This window comes from Moschus berezovskii, chromosome 18 (genome assembly GCF_049115385.1).
Source record: "Moschus berezovskii isolate FMDL1 chromosome 18, NW_MosBer_1.0, whole genome shotgun sequence".
Classification (NCBI taxonomy): domain Eukaryota; kingdom Metazoa; phylum Chordata; class Mammalia; order Artiodactyla; family Moschidae; genus Moschus; species Moschus berezovskii.
In genome coordinates this window covers 57,200,149-57,226,988 of record NC_142477.1, presented here as the reverse complement: position 1 = coordinate 57,226,988, position 26,840 = coordinate 57,200,149, and the positions used below count along the sequence as shown (strand labels likewise).

Sequence of the window (26,840 nt, the reverse complement as noted above, 5' to 3'; positions counted from 1 at the left end):
TTTTACAAATGAGAAAACTGACACACTCAGAAGTGAGAGTCTTCCTTGTGGGTTACGCACTAAAGGATTTCAACCCAGAGTCTGTGTTCTTAGTACTTGAGTGAATTTGGGAAAAGCACTGTCTCTTTAGGTATTACTTTATGTAGGTTTTAGGAGTTTGGAGGAGATGATATTGAAAGTCCTTTCCACTTCTTTCACCCATTAAAGCCTTTGGATTTAGATGATGGGAGTGGGAATGGAAAGGAACAAGAGTAAATGAAAAAGCCATCTATAGAAGACAGAACTTTATAACAGTATGGAGGGAAGGTACGTGGTAGACCCGGAATACACCAGGGTCACTCAAGGATTCAGTTGGATTATTACATTAAACATCTAACAGTGGTCAACTCACATGGAATACCTATTGAATAGCAAGAAAGAGTCATAGCCGCATAGATTTCAGCTTAAGACACTGGAATATGGGCCCACTGATTGAAATGGGAGTAGTCATAGTAAGAGCTGCTTTAAACAGAAAAAGGACCTAGCAATTTTGAAAAAGTCTGAGGTGTCTGGTAGGGCATTCCATCAGGAATAGCATCCTTTAGTTAGTTAGTTCAGTTTCTCAGTCGTGTCCAACTCTTTGTGACCCCATGAATCATTTGTAAATAAAGGTCCTAAATTTCACATTAGAAGAGGTCATTAGACAGCGTTTGCCCTAGGAGAGAGTCTTCGTGTGTATCCTAGATTAGAGGATGAATTGAAGGCAACAAAGGTCAGAGAAGTGGGAGGAAAAACTTCATCAGGAAGCTGCAGGTCCTGGGAGTGAGAGAGAGGGGCGAGACTGATCAGACTATTGAACACTTCAGAGGAGTTGAGGAGAATGAGAGAATAGTGAAAGGGGAGGACCTTTGCATTCTTCTGGAAGCAGTTTTAGTGAAGTATGGGAGTTTAACGTTGTTTGTAGAAGATTTTGGGACTTTGGGAATGAACACATTGGGTGGGAACTGCAGCTGAAGGCTGGCAGCAAAGGACCAGTTGAAGTTCAAAGAGGCAGGGGTTGCATGTTTCTGATGAGGGTGTGCTGTCTGACTGATAAACTTGATGTAGGAGGACTGAGCAGTCACCACAACCACACGTTACAGAAACACAGAGAAGTGGGTACAAACTGAGATGGAGGAAAGGCAGACTGGACAGAACGTCATGCTAAAATAGAGCAAAAGCTACTTTCCCCTTATTTCTTATCTGTAAGACCTCTTTAATATAAGTTACTGAATAATGCTACCCCAAACCAAATAGAAAAAGATTATTTTTTCCCAAAGGAATTTAGATTTCTTATTTACTTCTTGTAAAAGACCTGATTACTTTTGAGCTCAAGTCTGTATTCGTCAGAGCCACTCTTATACCTTTGGTAACACAATCATAAAAATGCTCTCTTCTGATCAAAATATAGATCCTGAAATCTGTCCACAGAGCTGTACATTCTTGAACCATATACAGTGCATTGGCTTTCGGGTTTCCGCCCCTCCTTCCAATCAGATTTATAATAAATCATCCTCAGCCTTAGATTTTGAAGGTTGTGGAGCTCAACCACATACAACAATAGAAACAAAAGGAGCTAAGAATAGCAGTGCCACACAGGTGAAGGAGTGTATCACTTCCATTTATGAATTCTGGACATTAATTGTATTTTATAATTACACTACACTATTAGGTTGGACTGAGGAAGAACTTGAGGTGTATCTGTGTCACCAGGGAAACCACTTGTTTTGGATTTGACAGAGGGAGACAATTAAAATGTCTGATTACCATTTTTAGATCAACTTTATTTAAAATTTTTAGAGCAACTTTTATTTTTGAAGACAAGTCAGAGAATATTAAAATTCATAGAAATGACTCTGAAAGGATTAGCAATTCTTACTTAAGAATGAACTATGAATTTTGCAGAGTTTTATGGTGGTTTTTCATCACAATGAGAGGGAAAACCCATTCATCTTTTCGTGCAGCAGCCTCAGCTGTAGGGATACCATTATTAAATGGCGTTTACCAGAGGTGAGGAGAAAAACCTCCTCCCCAGAGGTTCGCCCTTGCCAACCAATCACAGAGCAGCCTGGGCCTCGTCCACGCCCCCTGCCCTGATAGACCCAGGAACGCAATGTGATTGGTGCATAGTTGGGGTTTTATGGGAGGGGTTTCTTGTCACTCTTTCTGGCTTCCCTGCAGTTCCTTATTTGGTAGCTTTTGACAGAACTAGTCTTTCTTGCAGCTAAGCATCTTGACATACATTATTCATTAAGCCCTGGAGCTCAGGGAGAGAAAGATGCAGACCCTTAGATCTTTAGATGTTTCTTTATCACATGAATTGTCTTTATTCAGAACAGTGGTTGAATTCTGTTGCATTCTGGAGTTTTACAAATGGCATGTATTCAATGGGAAACCGACTGGATGGGATCTAATGCGAGGCTTTCTTATGTGTACTTAATTACCAAAAATCCTTAAAAATCTGCATACTCCGTGCTTGTGGAGATTGCTAAGTATCAAGGTTTTGAAGATATACTTATTTTAGAATTTACTGTCTATATAATCAATCAAAAATGCCTGAAGCAAACTATTTACTGTCAGTATCTTGGGGCTACATAAAGGTAAGATTTATTTAGCCTTTGTAAACTCCTGATTACTCTGATTACATAACTAATAATTTTAATAAATTACTATGGAGTAAAGCTTTCTAAGCAATCTTTTACTTTTCTTTAGACAGGAGCTACAGAAGCCATGTGTGTTTTTAGTGATCAAGATAAGGAGAAATTGTATAACTTTTAGTAGTTGTAATTTGTATGTTAAAATAGCTTTTTAATTTTCAGCATTTCTTCTGTTTTATCGTGTATAGATTTGAGTTTTTTTTTTAAGTGTCAAGGTAATTAAATCCATTGGAGATAAATAATTGGGCTAAATTATAACTGGTACATGGGCTGTAATTAGTATGTAACATTTAAAGTTAATAAAAATTAATTTATGCCTCTTTCTAAAAAGCTGTACTACTTTTACCTGATGAGTTTTTTTTTTCTTTTTTTCTTCCAACCTTTGGATATAGATGACATTAAAATTGATAGTATTTAATTTTTAGGTGATATTTTATGTAAATGAACACTTGATCTATTTGTAAAACTGAAAGATGTAAATTTATATGATACTGCTATATTTGTTAATCTCAAACAATGAATTAGTACACTGCATTTAATAAGGTTATGTTCCTGCTTGGCAAGCTTCTTGATTGCCCTGTGGTAATGCTAACCTGGCAGTCCTATCTGTTTAATATAGACTTGAGGTAGAAAAACCTTTTTCAGTCCTAAATGAAGCATCACTTCAGAAATTGGAGTTTATTCTTGAATGTTTGAGCAAATCACAATACACATTTTTAGAGAATCCTTTTCCATTACTTTAAGGGCTCTCAGATTGAAATATTTTTAATTTTCTTTGTTTCTTTTTAAAGCAAAATTTCCTCTTTCCTGTGAGATATACTTGCATTCTAAGAAAACTTATTTCAGTTTTAGTTGTCCAAATAGTCATGATTTTCCACCTTCCTTAAAATCTAGATTCCAGATTTTTGTAATTTTTCATTATTTGAATTTTGCTAGCCATTTCTTGGCTTATTTTTTATTTTTTAATAGAGAAAAGTGTAGCATAAAGAAGCATCCACCCCCAACCCCTAGTCTCTCTGGAATTCATTTCTTAGCTTCTAGACAGCTCATATTTGATACTTTTTGAAGGGCTTCACATTCATGTTATAATTATGGATAATACCTTCGAGAATCTACAGAATTTTAATGCTTTTTGCAAAAATTTTTGCTGGCAGCTTTATGTTTTTAATATTGGTAAAAACACTTAGGAAGGACAGATATACATATATTTAGTCTTATTATACATTTTGAAAGATTTGTTGTTATGCAGCTAATAGTGTTTATTTTAGCTTTTAATGCTGGCATCCACCAAACTTGTAGAGTATCACAGTGCAGCATATTCAAATGATTTTTAGCAGAATGTTGTGGGGAAAAATAAGCATTTACTTACTGTTTGACCTTTACCACTGTCTTAATTATATACTAGAAGATATATAATGCACTAAGTAGCACATTGGCATGAGGGGGAAGTATAGGGATTAAATTTGGGAATACTTTAATTTTGTTTTATTATTTAATTTTGTTTCCTTGACAGTCTTAAATAAACATAAACTGGATAACTGGAGTTTAAAAAACAATATTCAGTATTCAGTTCAACTGCATTTTCACTTTCCCTTATGCTTTATATTTGCTGCATACAGACATTCTGATGCATAATGAGAACAAAGGATTTGAAAGCATTCACTTAGAGATCTTCCTCTTTATTCTTTGTCACAACAATAACTCTCCATATCATTTCAGATTGTTTAGATCAGACCCAATTGGAATAATTCATCAGTCTAATATATTTACAGGTCCCTTTTAAAGATATCTAAATGCTCAATTAAATTGTTCTACATTTTGTAACCACTTCTTTTTGAAAAGCAGTTCTATATTTTGTGTCTTCTAAATCTATAAATTGAGAACCCAGAAAGCATTCTAGGAAAAATAGATTTTATTACCTTTTCTAATCATTTTCCCCCTCATGGCAGTTTTACAGTTATGTTAATAATTGGTATGTAGTTATCTGAAAATGAGAGAAATTCCATTTGGATTTAAAAATGATTGTTGAGCAATTTAGTTTATTGTTTGTTAGCACATCCAGCTATACACTCCAAAACCAAATTGTAAGAGGAACTACCAGTTGAGGAAGCATTGATGGTAATTTTGGGGGTTATTAATTTCGCTTCCCTTGGACTATGTGTCTAATATCAGTAGCAAAAACAAAAAAAGAAACAATTTTGATTCCTTTTAGAAAAGTTCTTTGTGCTATAATTTAATTGACTCTTTGAAAACTGTTTTTAGGAAATCTTCTATACTCTTGGGAAGAAAGAGGTCTGCTTAAAATATTGTGTTATCTTATTATGTTAAAAGGAAATGTTGACTTCCTTGGAGAACCTCCCAAGTCTTGGGCGGGAGATAGGTGTGCAGGGAAGGGTTTTTCTCCACCAATGCTTTGGGGTTTTGAACAAAGGGAAAAGGATAGTCTGGGCATATATATATATGTTGCAAAAATAATCAGCAGAATATAATGTGTCATTTATCAGTCTGTACAATAGAATTCTTTCACTGGATTTTTTTGCTTTAGTTATCTGTACCAACTGGCTATTTTGATGAGTTGTATAATCAAACTGCCAAGAAAATTATACTTTGTTTTTCATGTTCTTCCAGTCAAATACAGTAATTTGTGTGGCATATCTGCAGATACCATGCAGTTTTTCTTCGTGGGCATATGGCAATGTATTCCTTATACCAAATTGCTTACACGTTAGAAAGTAGTTCTGTAGAAAAACTGGGTTCCTATCTGACTGTTCGAGTTGCACCAACTGCCCCCCACCAAGGCTGCAACGTTTTTTTAGTTACATTGAGAGAAATGCATGGAAGGCAGGTGGACAGTGGTTCCTGTATAACAGACTGTAGAAAGGCTAGGCTAGTGGCTGAAAATCTGACTTATTCCCCTGACTTTTAAGAAAGGATTTTGTCATGACCAGGCAGTTCTTACTGGCCACTTCTATCTCATAGCATGGACAATTTCAGGTCAAAGAGGTATTTCATTAAATATATGTGTTAGAGGTTTATCAGACTCTCTTGAATATATTTAGCCTAAAATGTAGATTTTTTTCCGGGAGAAAATTTCTTCATCAAACAGATATTTACCTACCTTTGGGACTTATGTATGGTACTTGAGTTCTAAGTCACTTCAGTTGTGTCCGACTCTTTGTGACCGTGTGGACTGTAAGCCAAGGCTCTTCTGTCCATGGGATTCTCCAGGCAAGAATGCTGGAGTGGGTTGTCATGCCCTCCTCCAGGATCTTCCTGACACAGGGATCTTCTGCATTGGCAGGTGGGTTCTTTACCACTAGCACCACCTGGGAAGCCCCTTCAGTTCAGTTCAGTTCAGTCGCTCAGTCGTGTCCGACTCTCCGCGACCCCATGAATCTTAGGCATGGTTTATTGTTGTTCAGCCGCTCAGTTGTGTCTGCCTCTTTGCAACCCCATGGACTACAGCACATCAAGGTTCCCTGTCCTTCACCATCTCCCAGAGCTTGCTCAAACTCATGTCCATTGAGTCGGTGATGCCATCCAACCATCTCGTCCTCTGTCGTCCTCTTCTCCTCCTGCCTTCGATCTTTCCCAGCATCAGGGTCTTTTCTAATGAATCAGCTCTTTGCATCAGGTGGCCCCAGAGTATTGGAGTTTCAACTTCAGCATCAGTCCTTCAGTGAATATGCAGGACTGATTTCCTTTAGGATTGACTGGTTTGATCTCTTTGCTGTCCAAGGGACTCTCGAGAGTCTTCTCCAACGAAACAGTTCAATAGCATCAATTCTCTGGCGCTCAGCTTTCTTTATGGTCCAACTCTCACATTCATACATGACTACTGGAAAAACCATAGCTTTGTCTAATCTGAACTTTGTTGGCAAAGTAGTGTCTCTGCTTTTTAATATAGTGACCATTTTCTCATATGAATACTACCCTAAATTATTTTTTGGTATTGGTAGGGGAGCTAGATATTTAGGTATATATTTTATGTTGGTTTAAATACAGTTAGATCTTCCATCCATTCCTGCAATGATAAAAATAAACTATCACTATAAAAGGCCTAGGAAGCCAGGAGATAGAATTCAAATAATATTGAATACTATGTGCCAGTGTGAGTTAAATAATCTAGTGCATTCATAAATGATAGTCTGTGAATTAAGAAAATATAACTGCATAAAAAATGGGCAGAAAATGTTTTGAACACTTGGTAATATCTTTATGAACTTTCTTGAAAGGTTCCAAATTTTATTTTTCTCCCAGTGGATCATAATATATAATGCTCAGTGACAATAAGCAAAATGTCTGTATATTTTAAAATTGGTATTGTGTAGTCTACAAAGCAGTGACCATGCCAATTTTAAAATATAAAATATACATACATTTGGTGACTCATTTATCTTATAACTGGTTGTTTGCACCTCTTAATCCCCTTCTTCTATTTTATCCATCCATTATTCTGCAGATCTGGCAACCACTGGTTTTGCTGTATCTGTGAGCCTGTTTCTGTTCTATTCATTCATTTTCTGATTCCGCATATAAGTGATAACATTACGGTATTTGTCTTTAACTTGTTTCACTGGCATACTCCCCTCCAGGTCCATCCATATTGTCACAAATGGCAAAATTCCATTCTCTTTTTTATGGCTGAGTAATATTCCACTGTGTGTGTAGATGTACACACATCGCAAAATATAATATACAGCACAGAGAATATAACCAATGATATTATAATAACTTTGTTTGGTATAGAATCTATTAATATTAAAATACCAAATCACTATGTTGTATACTAGAAACTCAGGATATTGTCAACTATGTTTCAACAAATATACTCAAAGGAAAAAGGCATATCTAATTATATACGGTTATTAGAAGTGAGACAGGATATACGTGAGTTCTACATGCATTTTTTAGTCAGAGCAAGTTATTAAAAAAAATACACAACAGAAGTGAACTTTGTGTTTCTGAATTTGAGAATGAGCATTGTCAGTCTGTAAATTAACAACCAGAGGTATCTCTGTTGGTTATAGCCAGTTCTTCAGTTTTGATTGCAGGAAAATGCTAATATGCATTTCTTATATCCAACAGTATACTGAAATTTTTTATTGATCTCAGTACTTTACAGTGATCAATTCTGATATCTAATTTAGATAATCAATAAGATTAACTCTGGAAGTGTTTTGCCAAATTATCTTGAGTTATATATAACACCGTGGTATGAATTGTGCAGAGCCAAAATTTTTTAAAAATTCTAACAAACTAATTAAATACTGAGTTAAAAATACATTTCAGACATTACTAAATGATGAATTTACTACTCTCTTTACCCCAGACTTAATTGAGGATTTATGATGAAATTCACAGTTTTAAAGGCTTTTTTGGGATCAAGTATTTAATTGTTGCTCTATGTAGAGAAAATATATTGTTTATTACATTAAAAGAAATATTAAGGTATATTAAAATGTGTATTTGAGTTATTTGGGAAGTCAAAGGAAGATACACTGAGAAGCAATAATGGTTAGGAAAGCGTAACATCATTCTGGGTTGATAATGCCGTGTGCTGGTGATAGCGGAGAAGGCAATGGCAAGCCACTCCAGTACTCTTGCCTAGAAAATCCCATGGACGGAGGAGCCTGGTAGGCTGCAGTCCATGGGGTCGCTGCAAGTCAGACATGACTGAGCAACTTCACTTTCACACATTGGAGAAGGAAATGGCAACCCACTCCAGTGTTCTTGCCTGGAGAATCCCAGGGACGGGGGAGCCTGGTGGGCTTCCGTCTATGGGGTCACACAGAGTCGGACACGACTGAAGTGACTTAGCAGCAGCAGCAGCAGCTGGTGATAGACAAATTCCAGGTGGTAGATAAGTTTCTTGGAATGAAATAGGCATCAGGGAACCAGTAAAATAAACTGAAGCAATGATGTTTCAGCTGAACAGGTCTATTTTCAATTGTATTTATGGGACTTACAGTGATGAATTGGTAAATTCTGTGGATGCTGAAAACCAGTAAAGCCCTACTTTGAAAACTTTAGAAAGGAAACATTATGTATTATCTGTTCAAATATTTTCTCTATCATCTGGGAGAGTACTCAGATCTATTCAGTTCTGCTTTGGGGGAAAAGACTACATTTTAATCTCTGATCAGTATACATATTCATTTCTGCTATAAATTAATTGATAAAAAACATACCATGTTTTATTGTGTGGCAACCCTTTTGTGTGTTTATAAATTAGTTTTTTCTCTTCTCTAAATGCTAATAATTCATGCTGTTTTTATGCATTCTCCCCCTAATGTCCTCCTTGAATATCTAAATGTATGCTGTCCATTTATGGTAGCCCCTAGCTTCATGTGACTTTGCAGTTTAAATTCATTAAAATGAAATAAAATCCAGAATTCAGCTCCTCCTTTATACTAACCATATTTAAAAGGCTTGATAGCCACATATAGCTGTTGGCTCCTAGCCACTAATCTCTGGAGAGCGGAGAGTATAGAATTTTTCATCATTGTAGAAAGTTCTATTGGATGACACTGACCTAAAGAGTCAGGATGTGTTAAAGATTCTTTGGCATATTTTCTGTATCTTACAGCAGCAGCATATGCTCATGTTATTTCACTTAAACTTTCCTCTTCTGTTATTTCATTTTATCTTTTTTTTTTTTTCAGTTTAAAAGGATGCTTAATCGAGAGCTCACCCATCTCTCTGAAATGAGTCGGTCTGGAAATCAAGTGTCAGAGTATATATCAAACACATTCTTAGGTGAGAATAACAATTTAAAATTTTTCTTTTTTCATTGTTTGGTTGTCTTTAGAGGTCGATTGGGGTACAAACTTGTTTTGGAACTCAATAAGAGTTAGGAATTCCGTTTGTTTTCAGTCATCAAATCAATGAGCCTCTAAGCTTTAGAACCTAAGGTGACAAAGTACCTTTTTTTTATCTTTTAGTTTCATTCAAGACTTTAGAGATTCCCTTAATTAAAGTTGTATATTTCCCATTTTTCCAAAGTACTCAACCATAAAATGTATTTTTTAGAGAAATCTATTCATGCATTCAAGAAATTCTTGTTAAACACCAGCCATTGCTGGACAGTAGGTATTTAATAATCAGTTAAAAATAGTCCCTAAACTCAAACAGTTGATAGTCCAATGGGAATCATGCCTGGTAGGATGGGGAGGCAGAGAGATGTAACACAATTGCTGAGGAAAAGCTTGCTGATGATAGTAGCTGAGAGCATGGTACACTGGGACACCACCACTCTATCCTCCATCCACAGAAAGAAAATGCAGGAAGGACAAGCCAATAACTTGAACATACCCTTGATCTGAATTTAGTTTCAAAACAAAACTGCTGTAATAGCTAATTAGCACATTCACTAAACAGACATTTCTTGGACACACGCTCTGTGTAAGGAAAAGTTAAAGGAGTCACTGCCTTGAAATAGTGAATGAGTGTATTGATAACATCTGATGTTCTGGTTGAAAACAACAATTAGCTCTTGTGAATATGACAGTGACTTATCAGATGATACTGGAGATTCTCTGTGCTCCCCATATAACTTTGTTACATCATATATCCCCCACATCACTATCCTATAGGAAATGTAAAGTAGCAGAAGCAGTCTGACTCCTTTAGATAGACTGCATATGCTCCCGCAGAATGGCCCATTAGTTCACACACTGCTGTTTTCAGTTTGCGCACAAAGTTTCTGCCATTTCAAAGTAGGTGTTGAAACTGGAGTTCTTGGCAAAAACAGCTTTCCCACCAGTAAGTGGATTTTAGACAGGAATGGAATTGATGAGCAGTGGAAATAACCAATATATTTTGCCCTTTCCAAGTCGGCAATCATAGGGTTTTTTTTTTTTTAAGTATTAGGACCTTCAAAGATGTGGTCACTGAATATATTTGATGTTAATTATTATGCAGTGGAATTTATTTGCTTAATTTTGTGTTTCAGAGTATCAAATTAAGTTCACATCAAACTGTAAATACTCAACTTCCTTAAGAAGAGTTTTACTTGGAAATATTTCCTAGAATGTATAATGATCAATTAAAATCTGCCTAGTTATGCATGTTATGAGAAAAAAAAAACTAGGCAGAATTAATAGTAAGTGTAGAATATTTTTTTAATTTTTAAGATAAGCAACATGAAGTGGAAATTCCTTCTCCGACTCAGAAGGAAAAGGAGAAAAAGAAAAGGCCAATGTCTCAGATCAGTGGGGTCAAGAAGTTGATGCACAGCTCCAGTTTGACCAATTCAAGCATCCCAAGGTTTGGGGTCAAAACTGAACAAGAAGACGTCCTTGCCAAGGTAAGATGATTTCAAGCACCGTGATCAGAAATATGCAGTGAACTTTGATTCCTTCTGTTTTAAATAAATGAAAAAGCTTATTATTAATAATTCATGGGGGTTTTTCCGGTAGATGGGAAAGCACTTTATAAAGCTCTTGCTAAATCACTTGAATAGCATTGAAACATATACATTACCATATGTAAAATTAGATAGCCAGTGGGCATTTGCTGTGAGACACAGGGAGCTCAAATTCAGTGTTCTCTGACAACCTAGAAGGGTTAGGGTGGAGGTGGGAAGGAGGTCAGGAGGGAGGGGACATATGTGTACCTATGGCTGATTCATGCTAATGTATGGCCGAAACCAACACAATATTGTCAAGTAATTATCCTCCAATTAAAAGTAAATAAATTTTAAGAAAGAATAAGGTAGATGAACATGAGCTTTTAGAGAAGGATCTCCAAAATAAACCATCAAGAGAAAAAAATAAATCACTTGTATTTAATTAATATATAGAGACAGGTGGCTTGATGTTCTTTATTTTTGCATCTACATTTGATTGTTTGAATAGTTAAAGTTAAGTCAAAGTTTTTGAGAATATGTTTTAACTAGTTAAAGTTAAGGTTAACTAGTTTAGCTAGTTACCTTTAGTTAACTAGCTAAAGTTTTGAGAATACGTTTTAACTACTGGAGAAATACTTTGAGATCAATATTTCAGGTGTGTAAATATGTTGTTTTGTCAGAGACATGAGGTTGAGCAACACCATTCAGTTTCTAGCATGTGTTTTAAGCAGATTTGCCTAAAGTCTGCCTCTACTTATGTGGTGCATCCATTACATTCGAAATGAACTTTTAAAAAAAAGTCTAACAATCTCTTCATTAAAGTCAGTAACTTTTAAATGACTGTGTTCATTGTTTCATGTTCTACTTCTGCATCCAAACCTGTTCTTATCTTTCCTTACCCCAGGAACTAGAAGATGTGAACAAATGGGGTCTTCATGTTTTCAGAATAGCAGAGTTGTCCGGGAACCGACCTTTGACTGTTATCATGCACACCATTTTTCAGGTAACGTGGTTAAGTTCTATCCCCTCTTTTATTTGGTGACACAATGTCCAGTCTGTGAATTGTGCATGCATTTATCTTCTTCACTACTCACCCTCTTTTACTTATTTTGATAGTTTTTTATTTGCCGAAATATATATAAGGGATATACATTTGCCCCTTGTATATATACCAAGGGGCAAATAAGGATACAAGAAGGTTGGAGTGTTGGTAAAACACAAATAAATCAATTGTATTTTTTTTCCCATTGAAGAAAAAGATATGTGGGCAAACTGAAGCAATTCATTAAAATAATTTTAAAATCATAAAATAAAAAGAATTTTAAATCATCCACAGGGCCCTCCCTTGCACAGAGAATGGAGTGGAGTGTTAACTTTACAAATTGAATAAGCCCCTTGCTGACTAACCTTAGTATGTAATTTCTTCAACCACTGTCTTGTGGACTGCTCTGTTCTTCAAATCAGTTTCTCATTCTTGTTAAGTTTTTGCCCCAGTTCAGGGTTAGGATTTATGTGAGAATTTGGGGCTGGAGGTCTCCAGCCCTCAAGAGAATGTTGTGTCTCACTTGCTTTGATCCAGTGGCCGAGTCAGTGGTGGTGGATGGAGGCTACCTTCAGGATCCCAGGACACGGACATTTGATAGTTGGCAGCTCATTCCTGACACCATATATTTTGGGCAAAGCTTTGCTGGGCTCTAGAAGGACAGCTGTACTCTGGTTTTGTCCCTGCAGTTCCTGGATCACCCCATGGGTTCTCATTGTCCTGACTAGACATTGAGAGAGTGCTTCTCTCATTTCTGGGTATCCATAAATGACACAGGGGATGATTTCTATTGTTGTTAATACACTGTATGGAAAATCTTTTCTATAAGATACAAAATGCTAAGAGGATTTCTTTTCTTGCAGGAACGGGATTTACTAAAAACATTTAAAATTCCAGTAGATACTTTAATTACATACCTAATGACCCTGGAAGATCATTACCACGCTGATGTGGCCTACCACAATAATATTCACGCTGCAGATGTTGTCCAGTCAACACATGTGCTGTTGTCTACACCTGCTTTAGAGGTACACTTGGTTTCTAGACTTTCGAGGACATTAACTTGCCACTCACAGTGGTTCTTCAACTTTCATACTGAAGGCATACAGGGCAAACAATAATTGGCTTCCTGGAAATATTATTAAGTTGGGAGGGGGATGTCATTGGGGTAATTAAACAGCTGAGTCTTTGATGAATTTGTCTTTGATAATAATCAAAGACTTAGGGATTCATCTGTTTATGATATTGCCTCTTTCAAATGATCTAGTGAACATTCCATAAAGCACACCTGGATTACTCAGTTTTGATTAGTTTGGGGCTTCTTGGGAATTTAGTCTGACGACTTTTTTGTTTGTAATCCAAAGATGATTATTTTTATAAAATAGAAGCTATTCATTGATACTTTTCATAGGACTTATTAGAAAGAAACATGTCTTTAATGTCACCAAATCCTATGAAGTTGTTCCATTAAATGTTTATTAAAGCAATTTGATTTCCTTAATCATTTGGGAGAGTGACTCTCTTTTGCTAATGTACTTAATAGTTCAGATTGTTTCATTATAAAACTGGGTTAATACATTATTGTTTGAGTGAGAGGCTCTCAACTGGGGGTGATTTTCCCGTTACTCCTACTCCTCCCTCCTCCCAGGGACATCTGGCAATACTGGAGAAATTTTTGGCTGTCACAGTTTGGGGGTACATTCTATTGGCATCTCATCGGTAGAGGCCAGGGGCCCTGCTAAACACCTCATAACACACAGGATAGCCTCCCACAGCAAAGACTTGTCTGCACAGCAAAGACTTCTCTGACCTCAGATGTTGGTTTCTCGGAGATTGAGAGTCCCTGTTTTGAATGGAAGAAAATAATTGCTCGTGTCATTAATTTTATGTACATTTTCAGAATATCCTTGAACATCTTAAATACTTTTAAAATAAGTTATTATTTTCTATAAAATATTGGCAGATATCCTTTTTAAATATTTTTAAAATATAACTATGGAAATGGTGTGATCTTGAATTATAATAAAATCAGATAAAATATTTCCTCCAAGATTACATTTAAAAAGGCCATGAGGAGCTGATTTTCTGAAAGTCTCCCATCCTGAAACATGATAATGATATATCTTGAGGTTTCATTTTGTTTTCCATCAGAGTCTGGAAAGGAATTTCCCATTCCTATGTACCTTTAATTTATATTACTATAGAATAGTAATGTTATCTAATATTGTCTGGCTTCTTTCAGGCTGTGTTTACAGATTTGGAGATTCTTGCAGCAATTTTTGCCAGTGCAATCCATGATGTTGATCATCCTGGTGTGTCCAATCAGTTTCTGATCAATACAAGTAAGTGAAGTGAAACATCTTCATTTTTGCAGAAAAAAATTTCCTTTTTACATTTTAGAGTGACTGAGGGTTTTTATAAGTGTAGGGTGTTTCCAGAGTCATGTTCTTTTGAGATGTATATATATGCATTTCAATGACTGCACATTAATGTTATATAGCTCTAAAAATTATTGTTCTAGCCCATGAGGCATATGATGTTTGAAAAAAACATGCATTCCAGTACTTCTCTTGAAATACGATATTACCACATTAGTAGACAGAGCAATCGAAAGCAAAAGTTTGAGGAAAGATTTAAGTATATTGCTCCTAAAGTTTTTGTGTGTGTGTGTCTGTGCTGGGTCTTTGTTGCAGCTTACAAGCTTTCTCTGGTTGCAGCATGTGGTCTTTCTAGTTGCAGCATGCAGGTTTAGTTGCCCTGTGGCCTGTGTGATGACCAGGGATTGAACCCATGTCCCTTGCATTGGTAGGTGGATTCTTAACCACTGGACCACCAGGGAAATCCTGCCCTCAGAGTTTTAAATAAAGGAAGTTATCAGGGTAAATGTTAAATTCCTCATTTTATGTAGGTTGTCACGTAATCCTCTTCGGAGGCTGTAACTCCTTCCCCCTCCACCACGTTCTTTCCTCTTCTTCCCTTTTTAAATCTCATGCTGAGGGCAGTATGAGGTTCTGTTTTGACATAATGTTTCTTTTCTTTTAATATTTTTTAACCATTAATTTTTTTTCTCACTGGTGACATTTTGTAAAATAAGTCATCAATGGATTTGGAAAGAAGGCACAAAAGTGACTCTTTGGTGTGGGACATCTCTAACACACAGTTGCACTGCAAACCTCTGTAGGGAATTTTAGTAGTGTTTGAGTGAGGCTTTTGGCAAAGAGATTGTTTTACAAAAATTCTGTTCTTTCTGTGCTCTTATTAGTCACTCAGTCGTGTCTGACTCTTTGTGACCCCATGGACTGGGACCCGCCAGGCTCCTCTGTCCATGGAGATTCTCCAGCCTAACCCAGGAATTGAACCAGGGTCTCCTGCATTGCAAGTGGTTTCTTTACCAGCTGAGCTACCAGGGAAGCCCATTCTTTCTGTACTTGAAGTTAATTGGTAAATAATTTAAGTGTACCATTATATAATTCCCTCCCAGCACAGTAGATTAATGTTATAAAAGTCACTTTTGTATGTGAAAAAATAAAAAAAGGTCTTATTTTTTCCTTTCTGTTAAGAATCTTTCTTTGCTTTTTACTGTGAGTTGTGGATAACAGCCTTCTCCTGCCCCATACAGTCTAGCTCCTGTAGCGTCGGTTCCTCCACCATTCATTCCCAACACTTTGCTATAGCCAGATTTAAAGGGGAAGTTTAAATATAGCCTTGCTTTGAGAAATTCAGGTATTTTGGATTATTTATATATTTGTATATTTTTAATAGCCTCTGGACTACCCTATAACAAAATGCACTTTGGTGACTCACTCATGTGTAGAAGAATTGGGAAAGTCATAGGTTTCCAAAAGTGGGTGGATAGTCAGTGCATTTCATGTCTTAGCTACCTTTTGAGAACCTATAATGGGGCGCTTTCAGGAGTCAACAAAAATTACTATATATCAGTACATGAGTTTACATTGTCTCCTAGCTTAGGGTTGATTGTGTCCTTTCTGTTAGAACAGGAAGGTCATATAGTAAAATGTACACTGGCAATTTTTTTTTATCCTGAACTGATTCATTATTTTGCTTAGGTATATCTTGATATTTTTAACAAATACATATAAATTTTGTCTGAACTCTTGCCATTAGGCTTTTTTCTTTAAATTAACACCAATATTCAGACTTAAGTGTTTTATTTGCATCCTATTATACTTAATATTGTATCTTCCCATATTATAACATTAGAATTAAGAATTGAGAACAAATTAAAACAACTGATAATAAAGTCACTGTCTTCCAAGTATTCTGTTAAATTTTTCAGGAAAAATGAGGACCAACTCTATTATTCTTTATTATGGACCCTCAAAGGGCAGATGGGCCTAGGCTGGCAGCAGGGTACCCATGGAGTCTGCAGTTTAAGCTAGCGAAGCCTCAGTCCACAGATGAATCTCATGCCCTTTAAAGTTTGAGACAACTGAGAATAAATAATGGAGACATGTAGCGGGTAATTATACACACAGGACAGTGGCCAAGGGTGTCTGTTAAAGGTCATTTTACTGAAGACCTGCCTGAGGTAGAAGGATTATAGACTGCACTTCTGGGGTTACTTTGTTAGTCAGTGATGTTGTACACATCTCCTTTCTGCGGGGTCTCAGCCACACAGGGCAGTCAGCAGTTCCCAGGCCAGCTTTGGATTGCTGATGTTTTCCTGAGGGTGGGGTGAGATAGGGCTGTGTTATGCCTGAGAGAATGAATCAGAATCATCTGGTAGATGAAAGTTATCCCAGGGTTGATCAGAGCCCCAGGGCATTATGAGAATTATTGCCTTAGTTAGCTTTTAATTGGGCTTCCCTGGTGGCTCAGACGGTGAAGAATCTGCCTTCAATACAGGAGACCTGGTTCTTTCGATCCCTGGGTCGGGAAGATCAAGCCAGAAAGCATTTTATTTCAGAACTCAGAAGAGGCTTAGTAACCTCTAACACAAGTTAAGTTTTAGTTTTCACAACATGCTTTAAAAGAGTCCCACTAATAACTGCTAACTTGTAATAAACAGCTGTTTGAAATACTCTATCAGAATTATGTGATTATTTTTAGTTTACAGTAAACTCTTTGTAGACATTAAATTTGTGTTTTCTCTTTCTTTTGTGGATGGATTGAGTGGCTCAAACTAGCACACTCTCAGCTCCTAGCCTGGAGCTGGGGCTGCCATCTTGTCCAAAGCTAAAGGTTGAACCTGTGTTTCTTGTAATAAAGACTTCTAATCATCAGTTCCCTGGTGGCTCAGAGGTTAAAGCGTCTGCCTCCAATGCGGGAGACCCGGGTTCGATCCCTGGTTCGGGAAGATCCCCTGGAGAAGGAAACGGTAACCCACTCCAGTATTCTTGCCTGGAGAATCCCATGGACAGAGAAGCCTGGTAGGCTACAGTCCACGGGGTCGCATAGAGTCGGACACGACTGAGCGACTGAACGGAACGGAACGGAATCATCAGTTCAGACCTCCCATAGATGGGAGGTCACCTGTCCCATTTTAAGGAGACTGCATGGCTCACCAGGGCGGAAGGGCACTTGGGCTCACCTGGCTGATTCCCAGGCCAAATACCCCGCTGCTTCTCAGTTGTGGTTATAGCTTTCATTAACCATTCTAGTTGTGTTAGTTTTAGGAGCCAAGTGATTTGATATTGATGACACATATAGTCCTTGTAAACATGATGAATGAAGGTTGTAAAACCAGAGCAATCATGTCTACCTGGCAGAGGTGTTAAGCTTTTATAAATGATTTAGGGGAGTGGGGGATTCTGAATAGGATGTAAGGAAGTTGATATTCCAGGTGAGAAGCTGCATAAATCTTTCAAGGACAATACTATGTAAATAAACCCATAAAATGTAAATAGCATCATAATGTGTTGAATAGAGCACATTAGAAGATATTTATCTTTAAAAAGACAAATATTTTTAAAGCATTATTTTCTGAAACAATAAAGCAATGTCAGAATATATATGGCATTAAATTTTACTCGGAAAACGAGTAAAATTTCTGTTTCTAGCAAATCTGCCTAGGTGTCAGGGAGAAAGGTTTCCTCACACATTTGAACACATTAATCATCTCTTCAAAGCATATGACTTTTGAGGTTCAAGAGCAGAGGCATTTCACTGTATGAAGGTAGAGCTGGACCTGGAGATAGTACACAGTCTTTATTTCACTGATCTCATTGATAAAAAAGCTTTCCATCACTATATTTGTAGCTTATATATACACTTATTTTTCTGTATAAATGTAAAATCATAGGATCTCAGTCAAAGTGTGTCTTGAATCTCACGTCTCCTTCCTAGTTTCTTTAAAATAGTCATTGAGCAGTATTGAGTATTTCTTTCTTAGAAAATAATATATATTTTCCACAAAACTCAGAAGAAAGATCCAATACATGTTTTAGTTTTTACAGTGACTTAAGTGGAAACAAGATAAAGCACCATTTTTTTTTTTAAATGACTACCTTAATAGATCTGAGTCTGCTATTTATAGGAACTAGGAAAGAGGTAGGATTTCTCATTGCATAAAAACAGAGGTCCAGGACACTCGTGGTGGAGCAACTGAATCTTCACCTTGGAGTTATGTAGACAGCTCAGAACCCGGCTCCATGTGAAACTCTCAGTGTGCAGCTGGGGTGTGCAACATACATGTTTATAGTGACCGCCAAGACACTTGGACAAGGAAATGGAAAAATGAACAAAGCTATGCTATGAACAAAACAAGTGCAAGCATGAACAGACCCTGATATTGTTCGCATGTCTTGTACCCTCTCGGAGTACAAATTATCCTAAGGCACATGATCTTTACATTACATAAAAGATCGGATAGATAGTCCACCTTTATCAGGTATACATCTTCTGTTCTGGATGTATTACAGATGTTAGGAATGATGTTTTCTCTTGCTGAGCTTATGAAGCTGCTTCTAGCAGATCTGGAGAGGAGGTTCAGGATAATCTCACCTAACTCTTTTTTCCCTTTAGAACAGAAGAAGCCGAAGCCTCAGTGTGAGCTGACTTATCACGTGCCGAGTGTTAAGTCCACTCTCAAGATTCTAGGGCTCTTCCGTGGTTGCACTAACTCATAGACTCTCTTCTAGGTGTTGTCATGTCATGGGAATGCAAGTAGAAACATTTAGGAGAAATTGCTTCCTAAAACCCCAGATATCTCAGAATATGAAAAATAAGATAAACTTAGCATAAATGGCTTTGCTGACCTTCTATCTCTTGTCTTTCTTTCAAGACTCTGAACTTGCCTTGATGTACAATGATTCTTCTGTCCTGGAGAACCATCATTTGGCCGTGGGCTTTAAGTTGCTTCAGGAAGAAAACTGTGACATTTTCCAGAATTTGACCAAAAAGCAAAGACAGTCATTAAGGAAGATGGTCATTGACATTGTGAGTAACGGATAAAAAGCAAAAAAGGAAACTGTGATCTATGATGTTTTTTTAAAAAAAGAAAGATATGACGATCAAATAAAAGTTTCTTGTACATTTCAAGATATTGCTGCCCTTTCTGTCCCAGAGGCTGGCCTTGCTGCTGGCAGTGATGCTCTGCTGCTAATAGTCTGGAGTTAAGAATAATGAAAAAACCTCTGTCAGCAGAAGTGCCATGCAGAAACATCCATGACATTCATCTTTTCTCTTTGCGTTTTTCATGAGACACAGGGAAATCTCTGGTTATCAGAAACTATCTGTTCAGCTTTATACATACAAAGAAATGGAGACATTACATGTTTTAGATAAGCAGAAAATTAACCAGAATATTGTTCCTATTCTGTTAGCAACCTGTGAATCACTCCATTGTAGTCCAGTAACCACTTTCTAGTCCAAGAAATAAAAAAACAACTTCAAAATGTGATGATGTCTTATCCAGAGAAATAGCCCTTTTTATCACCATGAGAGTGGCTGCTAGTTAATGTTACTGTATATTGTACACATTTATCTGAGCTTCCAGGAAACTTGACAGCAAAGAGGAGTAGATTCTGGCCCAAGAAGTAGTAAAGGATTCCTGCACAGGGCTATTAGATGACAGAATTGTTCTCCATGATATTTTCATGTGAAAATTATGACTTTTTTCCTCTGGGCATTTTTTACTTATTAAAACACTGTTTGTCTTTTAAGGTACTTGCCACAGACATGTCAAAGCACATGAATCTACTGGCCGATTTGAAAACTATGGTAGAAACTAAGAAAGTGACGAGTTCTGGAGTTCTTCTTCTTGACAATTATTCTGATAGGATCCAGGTAATGCATTTGACTTTGTTCTGTGTCTGTGTGTACACACTCGTGTCTGTGTGTCTAGCTTAGATAGGATTTATGTCTCCTTTCTCCCAACTTACAATTTTGGTAGTTATAAGCAGGATTTTTATCCAGATTCTTCATCTTGAGAATTAACCAGACAAAATCCTATTGGCCTTTGCAAGTGGAAGTGCATTTAAAAAAAATAACATCCCACAAAACCAACCATTTAAACAGCTCTGAACTTAATGAACTGAGCATGTAAACAGTTTCTCTCATGATAGTTAGATGCAGTAGAAGTGGCATACTTTGGGACTATTAATACAAGTGTGAACCACACACAGACACATCATGGTCGAGCTGTCTGGAACGACTCTTACACAACATGTATTTTTAAGTGTCACAGTCACCTGATGTGAATTTCTAGTTAAAAAAAAAAGGAGTGGTTGCTAAACAGAGCATTCACTGGTTTGTTTTAGGTCCTTCAGAACATGGTGCATTGTGCCGACCTGAGCAACCCAACCAAGCCTCTCCAGCTGTACCGCCAGTGGACAGACCGCATCATGGAGGAGTTCTTCCGCCAAGGGGACCGAGAGAGGGAGCGGGGCATGGAGATAAGCCCCATGTGTGACAAGCACAACGCATCTGTGGAAAAATCACAGGTGATGCCTTAAGCTTTCAGAGAGAACACAGCTACACAGAACACTTGGTTATTTCATTTGCACCTTGTTCAGTCTTTTATTGGGTGATCTTAATTACTTTCTTTCTGACAAGCTCAATTCCCACTTCGTGTTTGCAAGCCTCAAAATTCTTTGATTCTTAAGATGTATATCCGTATGGTTATATATCTATTCATAGGACACTATATATATTCATCGTAACTCGATTCATATAGTATATTTATATGTGTAGAATTATTTCAGCTATCTCTTCTCACAAGTGAATAAAGTCCTTTGAATCCATATGGAGTACATGGCATTATTTCGGTTTATCTAGATCCACCTATAAATGTACTATTCTAAAATCAAGTCCAAGCCTCAAGCCAAGCAAGGTAAAGAAGCAGAGGTTTTTTACATCACAAACCTGCTCCTGGACTCAGAATTCTAAAAGCTATTAATTGTTTTCTGCAGCTCTTAACAACACTGTCATACAGTCTGCTACCTAAAATAGTGACTGTTTTACCAGACTAAGGTTAATAGTCTTCAGTTCAGTGTTATATTTGTAAAGCGTTTTACATTTACATATTTATGTAAATTCTATATATCATATATAAAAATTTAATTCAGTATATAAATTGAATACATTTGGGTCTCTTTAACCTTTTCCATTGTTTCTTAATCCTGTACTCACATTGGATATATTTTTTTAACCAGGTGGGCTTCATAGACTATATCGTTCATCCTCTCTGGGAGACGTGGGCAGACCTAGTTCATCCTGATGCCCAGGACATTTTGGACACTTTGGAGGACAATCGTGAGTGGTACCAGAGCACAATTCCTCAGAGCCCCTCCCCGGCACCCGATGACCAGGAGGAGGGCAGGCAGGGTCAGACAGAGAAGTTCCAGTTTGAACTGACTTTAGAGGAAGACGGCGAGTCGGACACCGAGAAGGACAGTGGGAGTCAAGTCGAAGAAGACACGAGCTGCAGCGACTCCAAGACGCTGTGTACTCAAGACTCGGAGTCCACCGAAATTCCCCTGGATGAGCAGGTGGACGAGGAGGCGGCGGCGGCGGCGGAGGAGAGCCAGCCCGAGGCCTGCGTCATCGGGGACCCCTCCCCGGACACGTAACAGGGCCCAGACGTCCATGCCTTTTGTTTGTGTTTTTTGTTTTTTTAAGTAGAAACGTTGTTTCCAAAGTGCATGTCACATGCCACAACCACGGTCACACCTCACTGTCATCTGCCAGGATGTTTGTGGAACAGAACTGACCTTGACGACTCAGTCTGGCGCTCAGGAATATCGTCACCAGTTTTTTCACCTCCATGTCATCAGAATGAGAGGGACATCTTCATGGACAGCATTGTCACAGGACTGCGGCTCCATCAAGCTGGAGAAGCCGAGAAATTCAACTCTTAAGTGTTTTCTAGGGAGTGTGGCTCATTGGGCAGCCCCAAAGTTAAGATGATTTGGGGTTTTTTTCCTTTTTATTTGTTTGCAATATTTTCAGCAGAAAGAAGGCATTATTACATGGATGCAGTGAATAGATCGGTAAAGCGACAAGTGGGTCAGGGACAGGACACAGTGTGAAGCTGTTACCAGGAGAAAGATGAGCCACAGGAATTGCATAATTTTCTAATTTCAAGTCTTCCTGATACCTGACTGAATAGTGTGGTTCGGTGAGCTGCACTGACCTCTACATTTTGTATGATATGTAAAACAGATTTTTTGTAGAGCTTACTTTTATTATTAAATGTATTGAGGTATTATATTTAAAAAACTACGTTCAGAACTTCATCTGCCACTGGTTATTTTTTTCTAAGGAGTAACTTGCAAGTTTTCAGTACAAATCTGTGCTACACTGGATAAACCTAATTTACAAATTTTACTTGCACCTTAGACTTCATAGCAATTAACTGATTTGTAGTGACCCATTGTTTTATATACCAATGACTTCCATATTTTAAAAACAAAAATTGACTTTATGTTGCAGGAAACCATTTTTGTAGGTCTTCATTTACTGGCTTTTCATTTTGGTCTCTTGAGACACGCAGAGTTGCTCCCCCACTGACATTTCTCTTCATTGTGTGCGAAGTGAACGCGTTCCATAATACTCTGATGTGTGTTCTGTCTAGTGTATCTCAAGCCTCATGGATACCCAGTCATCAGTTGGTATTATCTGAAGCAAGTGAGAGATATATAAATACCCAGTAGCTAAAACGGTCAGTCTTTTTTAGATATTTTCCTACTTAGTGTCTTCTGATAACTTGTTGCTGTGGTGGTAGACCCTCATTTCACAAATGCATGTCTTTGTAATAACCCACACATTTCATGCTCATTTTTATTGTTCCCACAGTCAGTTCTAGTAAGAAAACCTTTTTCCCCTGTGCTGCTTCATTATTCAGTGTGTGTTTGAAGCTCTGTCCACATTTACTACGTGGGGTCTTATCAAATATATCGCCACCATTCTGATGGATGCAAAGAACAGGTCGTCAAGTTAGTGTTAGCATTCTTTTCTGCCATTAGGTCGTGTATAATGACTAGCTTTTACTTTTGATTTACAAAGAAAAGTTAATGGCTAGCTAGGTAATTTTTAACAATATTAGTAGAATATATTAAAGAACAGCATAATGAATGCTTTTTTGTTTCTATGATTTCACCATGGGATTAAGAACAGTATGAGGAATATTCCTGAGAAGTGATTTTAAGTGTAGCAATGACTCTCCCTTAAAGGACAGCCACGTAACACATAGTAGCATTTCTTGCTTTATCAGTTATCATTGATCCAGAAGTACATCTAGTGGAGGAGAACTTTAAATACACTGATAGAAAGAAGTTGATGGTGCCCCTCGCACCAGAGATTTGGTGATATGATGCCATTTTAAATTACTCAGTTGGGTAAGAAGATTCTGACTAAATCAAACATTAGAGATCACTCTTGGCTGAATTTAGCATCAAGAACTATATTGCAATTTTAGAGATTGATTCCCAGTATTTACCTTTAATTGGCATCTTGGGGCATTTATTTAGTCTGGACTTTCTTCCCATTTCAGCTCTTAAAAAATGTTTACCTTCTCTGTGAAGAGTTTGGAGCCCAAATAATCATTTTTCTCAGTGATATCCAAGAACTCAAGTAGAGGCTAAAGGAATATCTGACCAAACAGAAAATAGAACAGAAAATGAAATTGTAATCCTGAAAAATGTTTATATTGGGGATGTCTCAAGGAGACTTCTGGGGACTAATCACTAAATCATCAGCCAGGGAAATGACGCAAGCTGAAGATACTATTTTAATCCCCTGAGAGCCACTGATGGTTAGAAACATTGATAGAAAAATTAGGTAGCTGTGAACTTCGACATAGAGCACAAGATAGGAATTGACCAATTAATTATCAGATTTCCACCTTCCTTCTCCTGTAAAATTCAGACAGTAATCTTTCAAATAAATGTTTGGCAAGTGGTTTCACAAGAACAATTGGAAACTTGTTTCCGTTTTAATTTTGTCCCTGATGGAAGTCTAGAAGAAAAGGCAAAGAATCTAAGGTTTATTCCTTTCTCCCAAATACTCTCAATCCCTCCCTTCCCTCATGCTTGGTATTTTCCCCACAGAGTGCCTAGAACTTAAGAATGAAAAAAAAATTAAAACAGCAATATGTCACAAATCCAGACCTGAAAAGGTATATAATAGCACTAAAAAAGGGAGACTTTTTTTTTCCTTCAATTTGTTGGTTTTAATGGTCACGTGTGAAGATACCTACTGATGGACAATCAAATTGTAGGAAAAAGGTAATATCCAAAAGACAGGGACTAGTGCACTATACAATCTGCTTCTCCTCTCCCTTCTCTCTCTCCCCTCTGCTCTCGCCAAAGTGTGCTTCAGAATTATACACTGTTTTAAAAAGAATACCCTTTTATAAGTGGCTTTACATTTCCTAAAATGTTGTAAGAAAATACAGTATCTGGGTACTGTATGGGGAAGAAAATGTCCAAGTTTGCATAAAACCAGTACATTTCAGCTTGCAAGTTACTAAACACAATAATGCTGTTTTAATTTTCTTTTCTTTTATGTCACTTAAAATTCACAAGAAAATAATGTAGATAGAACAAATTGTAGACAAGGAAAAAAAAAACTTGAATGAAGTGGATTTTACCGAAAGCTTTATGATACTTTTTGAATGCATTATTTATTTTTTTGTGCCATGCATTTTTTTCTCACCAAATGACCTTACCTGTAATACAGTCTTGTTTGTCTGTTTACAACCATGTATTTATTGTAATGTACATACTGTAATGTTAATTGTAAATTATCAGTTCTTATTAAAACATCATCCCGAATTGGGATGGTGTTGATATATTTGGAAACTCTTGGTGAGAGAATGAATGGTGTGTATACATACTCCTTGTACATTTTTTTTTCTTCTATAAAATAGTCTTGTCACCTTAGAGCTTGTTTATGGAAGATTCAAGAAAACTATAAAATACATAAAGGTATATAAAATATAAAAAACATAGCTGCAGGTCTTTGGTCCCAGGGCTGTGCCTTAACTTTAACCAATATTTTTTTCTGTTTTGCTGCATTTGAAAGTAAGGTAATGGTGGGGTTAGGGCTGGGCATTTTACATCTGAGCTTTGAATCAGCTGGGTTTCTGGCAACAGCTGGATTGTACAGAACCACGGTTAACCTCTAGAGCATTCTGAGACTCTTTTGAGAGACAACCCCTTACATGATTTCTGCCACAAAGCGCCATAGCATATATATGATGGTGTTTTTGCCTATAAGATACTAATTGAGCTACTTCAGTTAGTTACATTTGTTTGTTTTTTTTTTTTTTAATTTTCAAATACTACTGGGAAAGTATATTCTTGTCCAATAATTATTAAAAGTCTTTGACTTCTTGAGCACATGGACAAATGAACTTGATTTGAAACTAGAGCCATAGGTCATGCATGTTAGTACTTTATTATTTGGCTTCCTGCCATGTTAGGAAAACATAAAATATGAAAAAGGTCATTTTTTTTTAACCATGGAATTTTTCTTCAACTAAGATATCAAATTTCATTATGTATGTAAATTCATACATTAAACACAAAGTTTTATATGATGCCAATTCACATAGCATAATGGAGTCACCATTCTCTAGAATGTGTATTTCTGCGAAACTTAACTTGCTTTAGAAATTTTAAATATAACCTTGCGCAGAGGCCAGCTCCTGAAAGCTATGAAAAATTCCCAGTGGCTGATGTGGAAACCTCTTTCCACTGCTGCCCAGCCCTCAGGATGTGCAACTTAGTGAAAGGAGAGAATCTTTTTCTAGGAAAAATGAGCCTCTTTTATTTTATTTCATTTTCTTTTTTGACACAAACTGTAGATTTTAGCAGCCCTGGCCCAAAGGAATTTGATTACTTTTGTTTTAAACAGTACAATGGGGACACTATCATTACAAAAAAGAAAAAAAATCCTTAATGATTTTAGTTGTTTTAAATTTGATTTCTTTGGATATGTTTTCAGAGTGGTCAATTGTGTGTGAGCATTACAAATGATGATTCTTTTAGTGGTTTCTTAGCCTCTCTTACAGCCCATGGGGATAGTACTGTACATCAATACCTTCATATGAAATTTTTATATGCAATGGAAATAAAAGCATGGGTTGATTCTGCCTATTTATGACTCGATCATTTACAAATAAGAGTATTCATTTTAACTCATAGTTCAGTCAGCACATGTTTCCAAGAGCCATGAGGACTGTTAAGGTGAAATAAAGGATACTGACATCATATATTACTACATATTTGTAGTCCAATAAAGCCAAATTATGTAGATTAATCTTGCTACAGAGTAAAAAGGCAAAATTATGTAGATGGCCTATAATACG

General features: G+C 36.9%; 1 protein-coding gene across 16 annotated transcripts in view; it reads left to right on the top strand.

The window, feature by feature from the left end:
• PDE4D (phosphodiesterase 4D) overlaps window positions 1-26,626 on the top strand; it is a 1,698,276-nt gene extending 1,671,650 nt beyond the window's left edge. For all 16 annotated transcript variants that reach the window (XM_088827708.1, XM_088827710.1, XM_088827709.1 and 13 more), the window contains 9 exons: window positions 9,341-9,434; window positions 10,811-10,983; window positions 11,930-12,028; window positions 12,931-13,095; window positions 14,310-14,409; window positions 19,311-19,465; window positions 20,192-20,314; window positions 20,788-20,970; window positions 21,682-26,626. In XM_088827708.1, coding sequence (XP_088683834.1) covers window positions 9,341-9,434; window positions 10,811-10,983; window positions 11,930-12,028; window positions 12,931-13,095; window positions 14,310-14,409; window positions 19,311-19,465; window positions 20,192-20,314; window positions 20,788-20,970; window positions 21,682-22,098 — 1,509 coding nt within the window. In that variant the 3' untranslated portion in view covers window positions 22,099-26,626. The remainder of the gene's footprint in view (window positions 1-9,340; window positions 9,435-10,810; window positions 10,984-11,929; window positions 12,029-12,930; window positions 13,096-14,309; window positions 14,410-19,310; window positions 19,466-20,191; window positions 20,315-20,787; window positions 20,971-21,681) is intronic.
• Window positions 26,627-26,840: the final 214 nt, after the last annotated feature.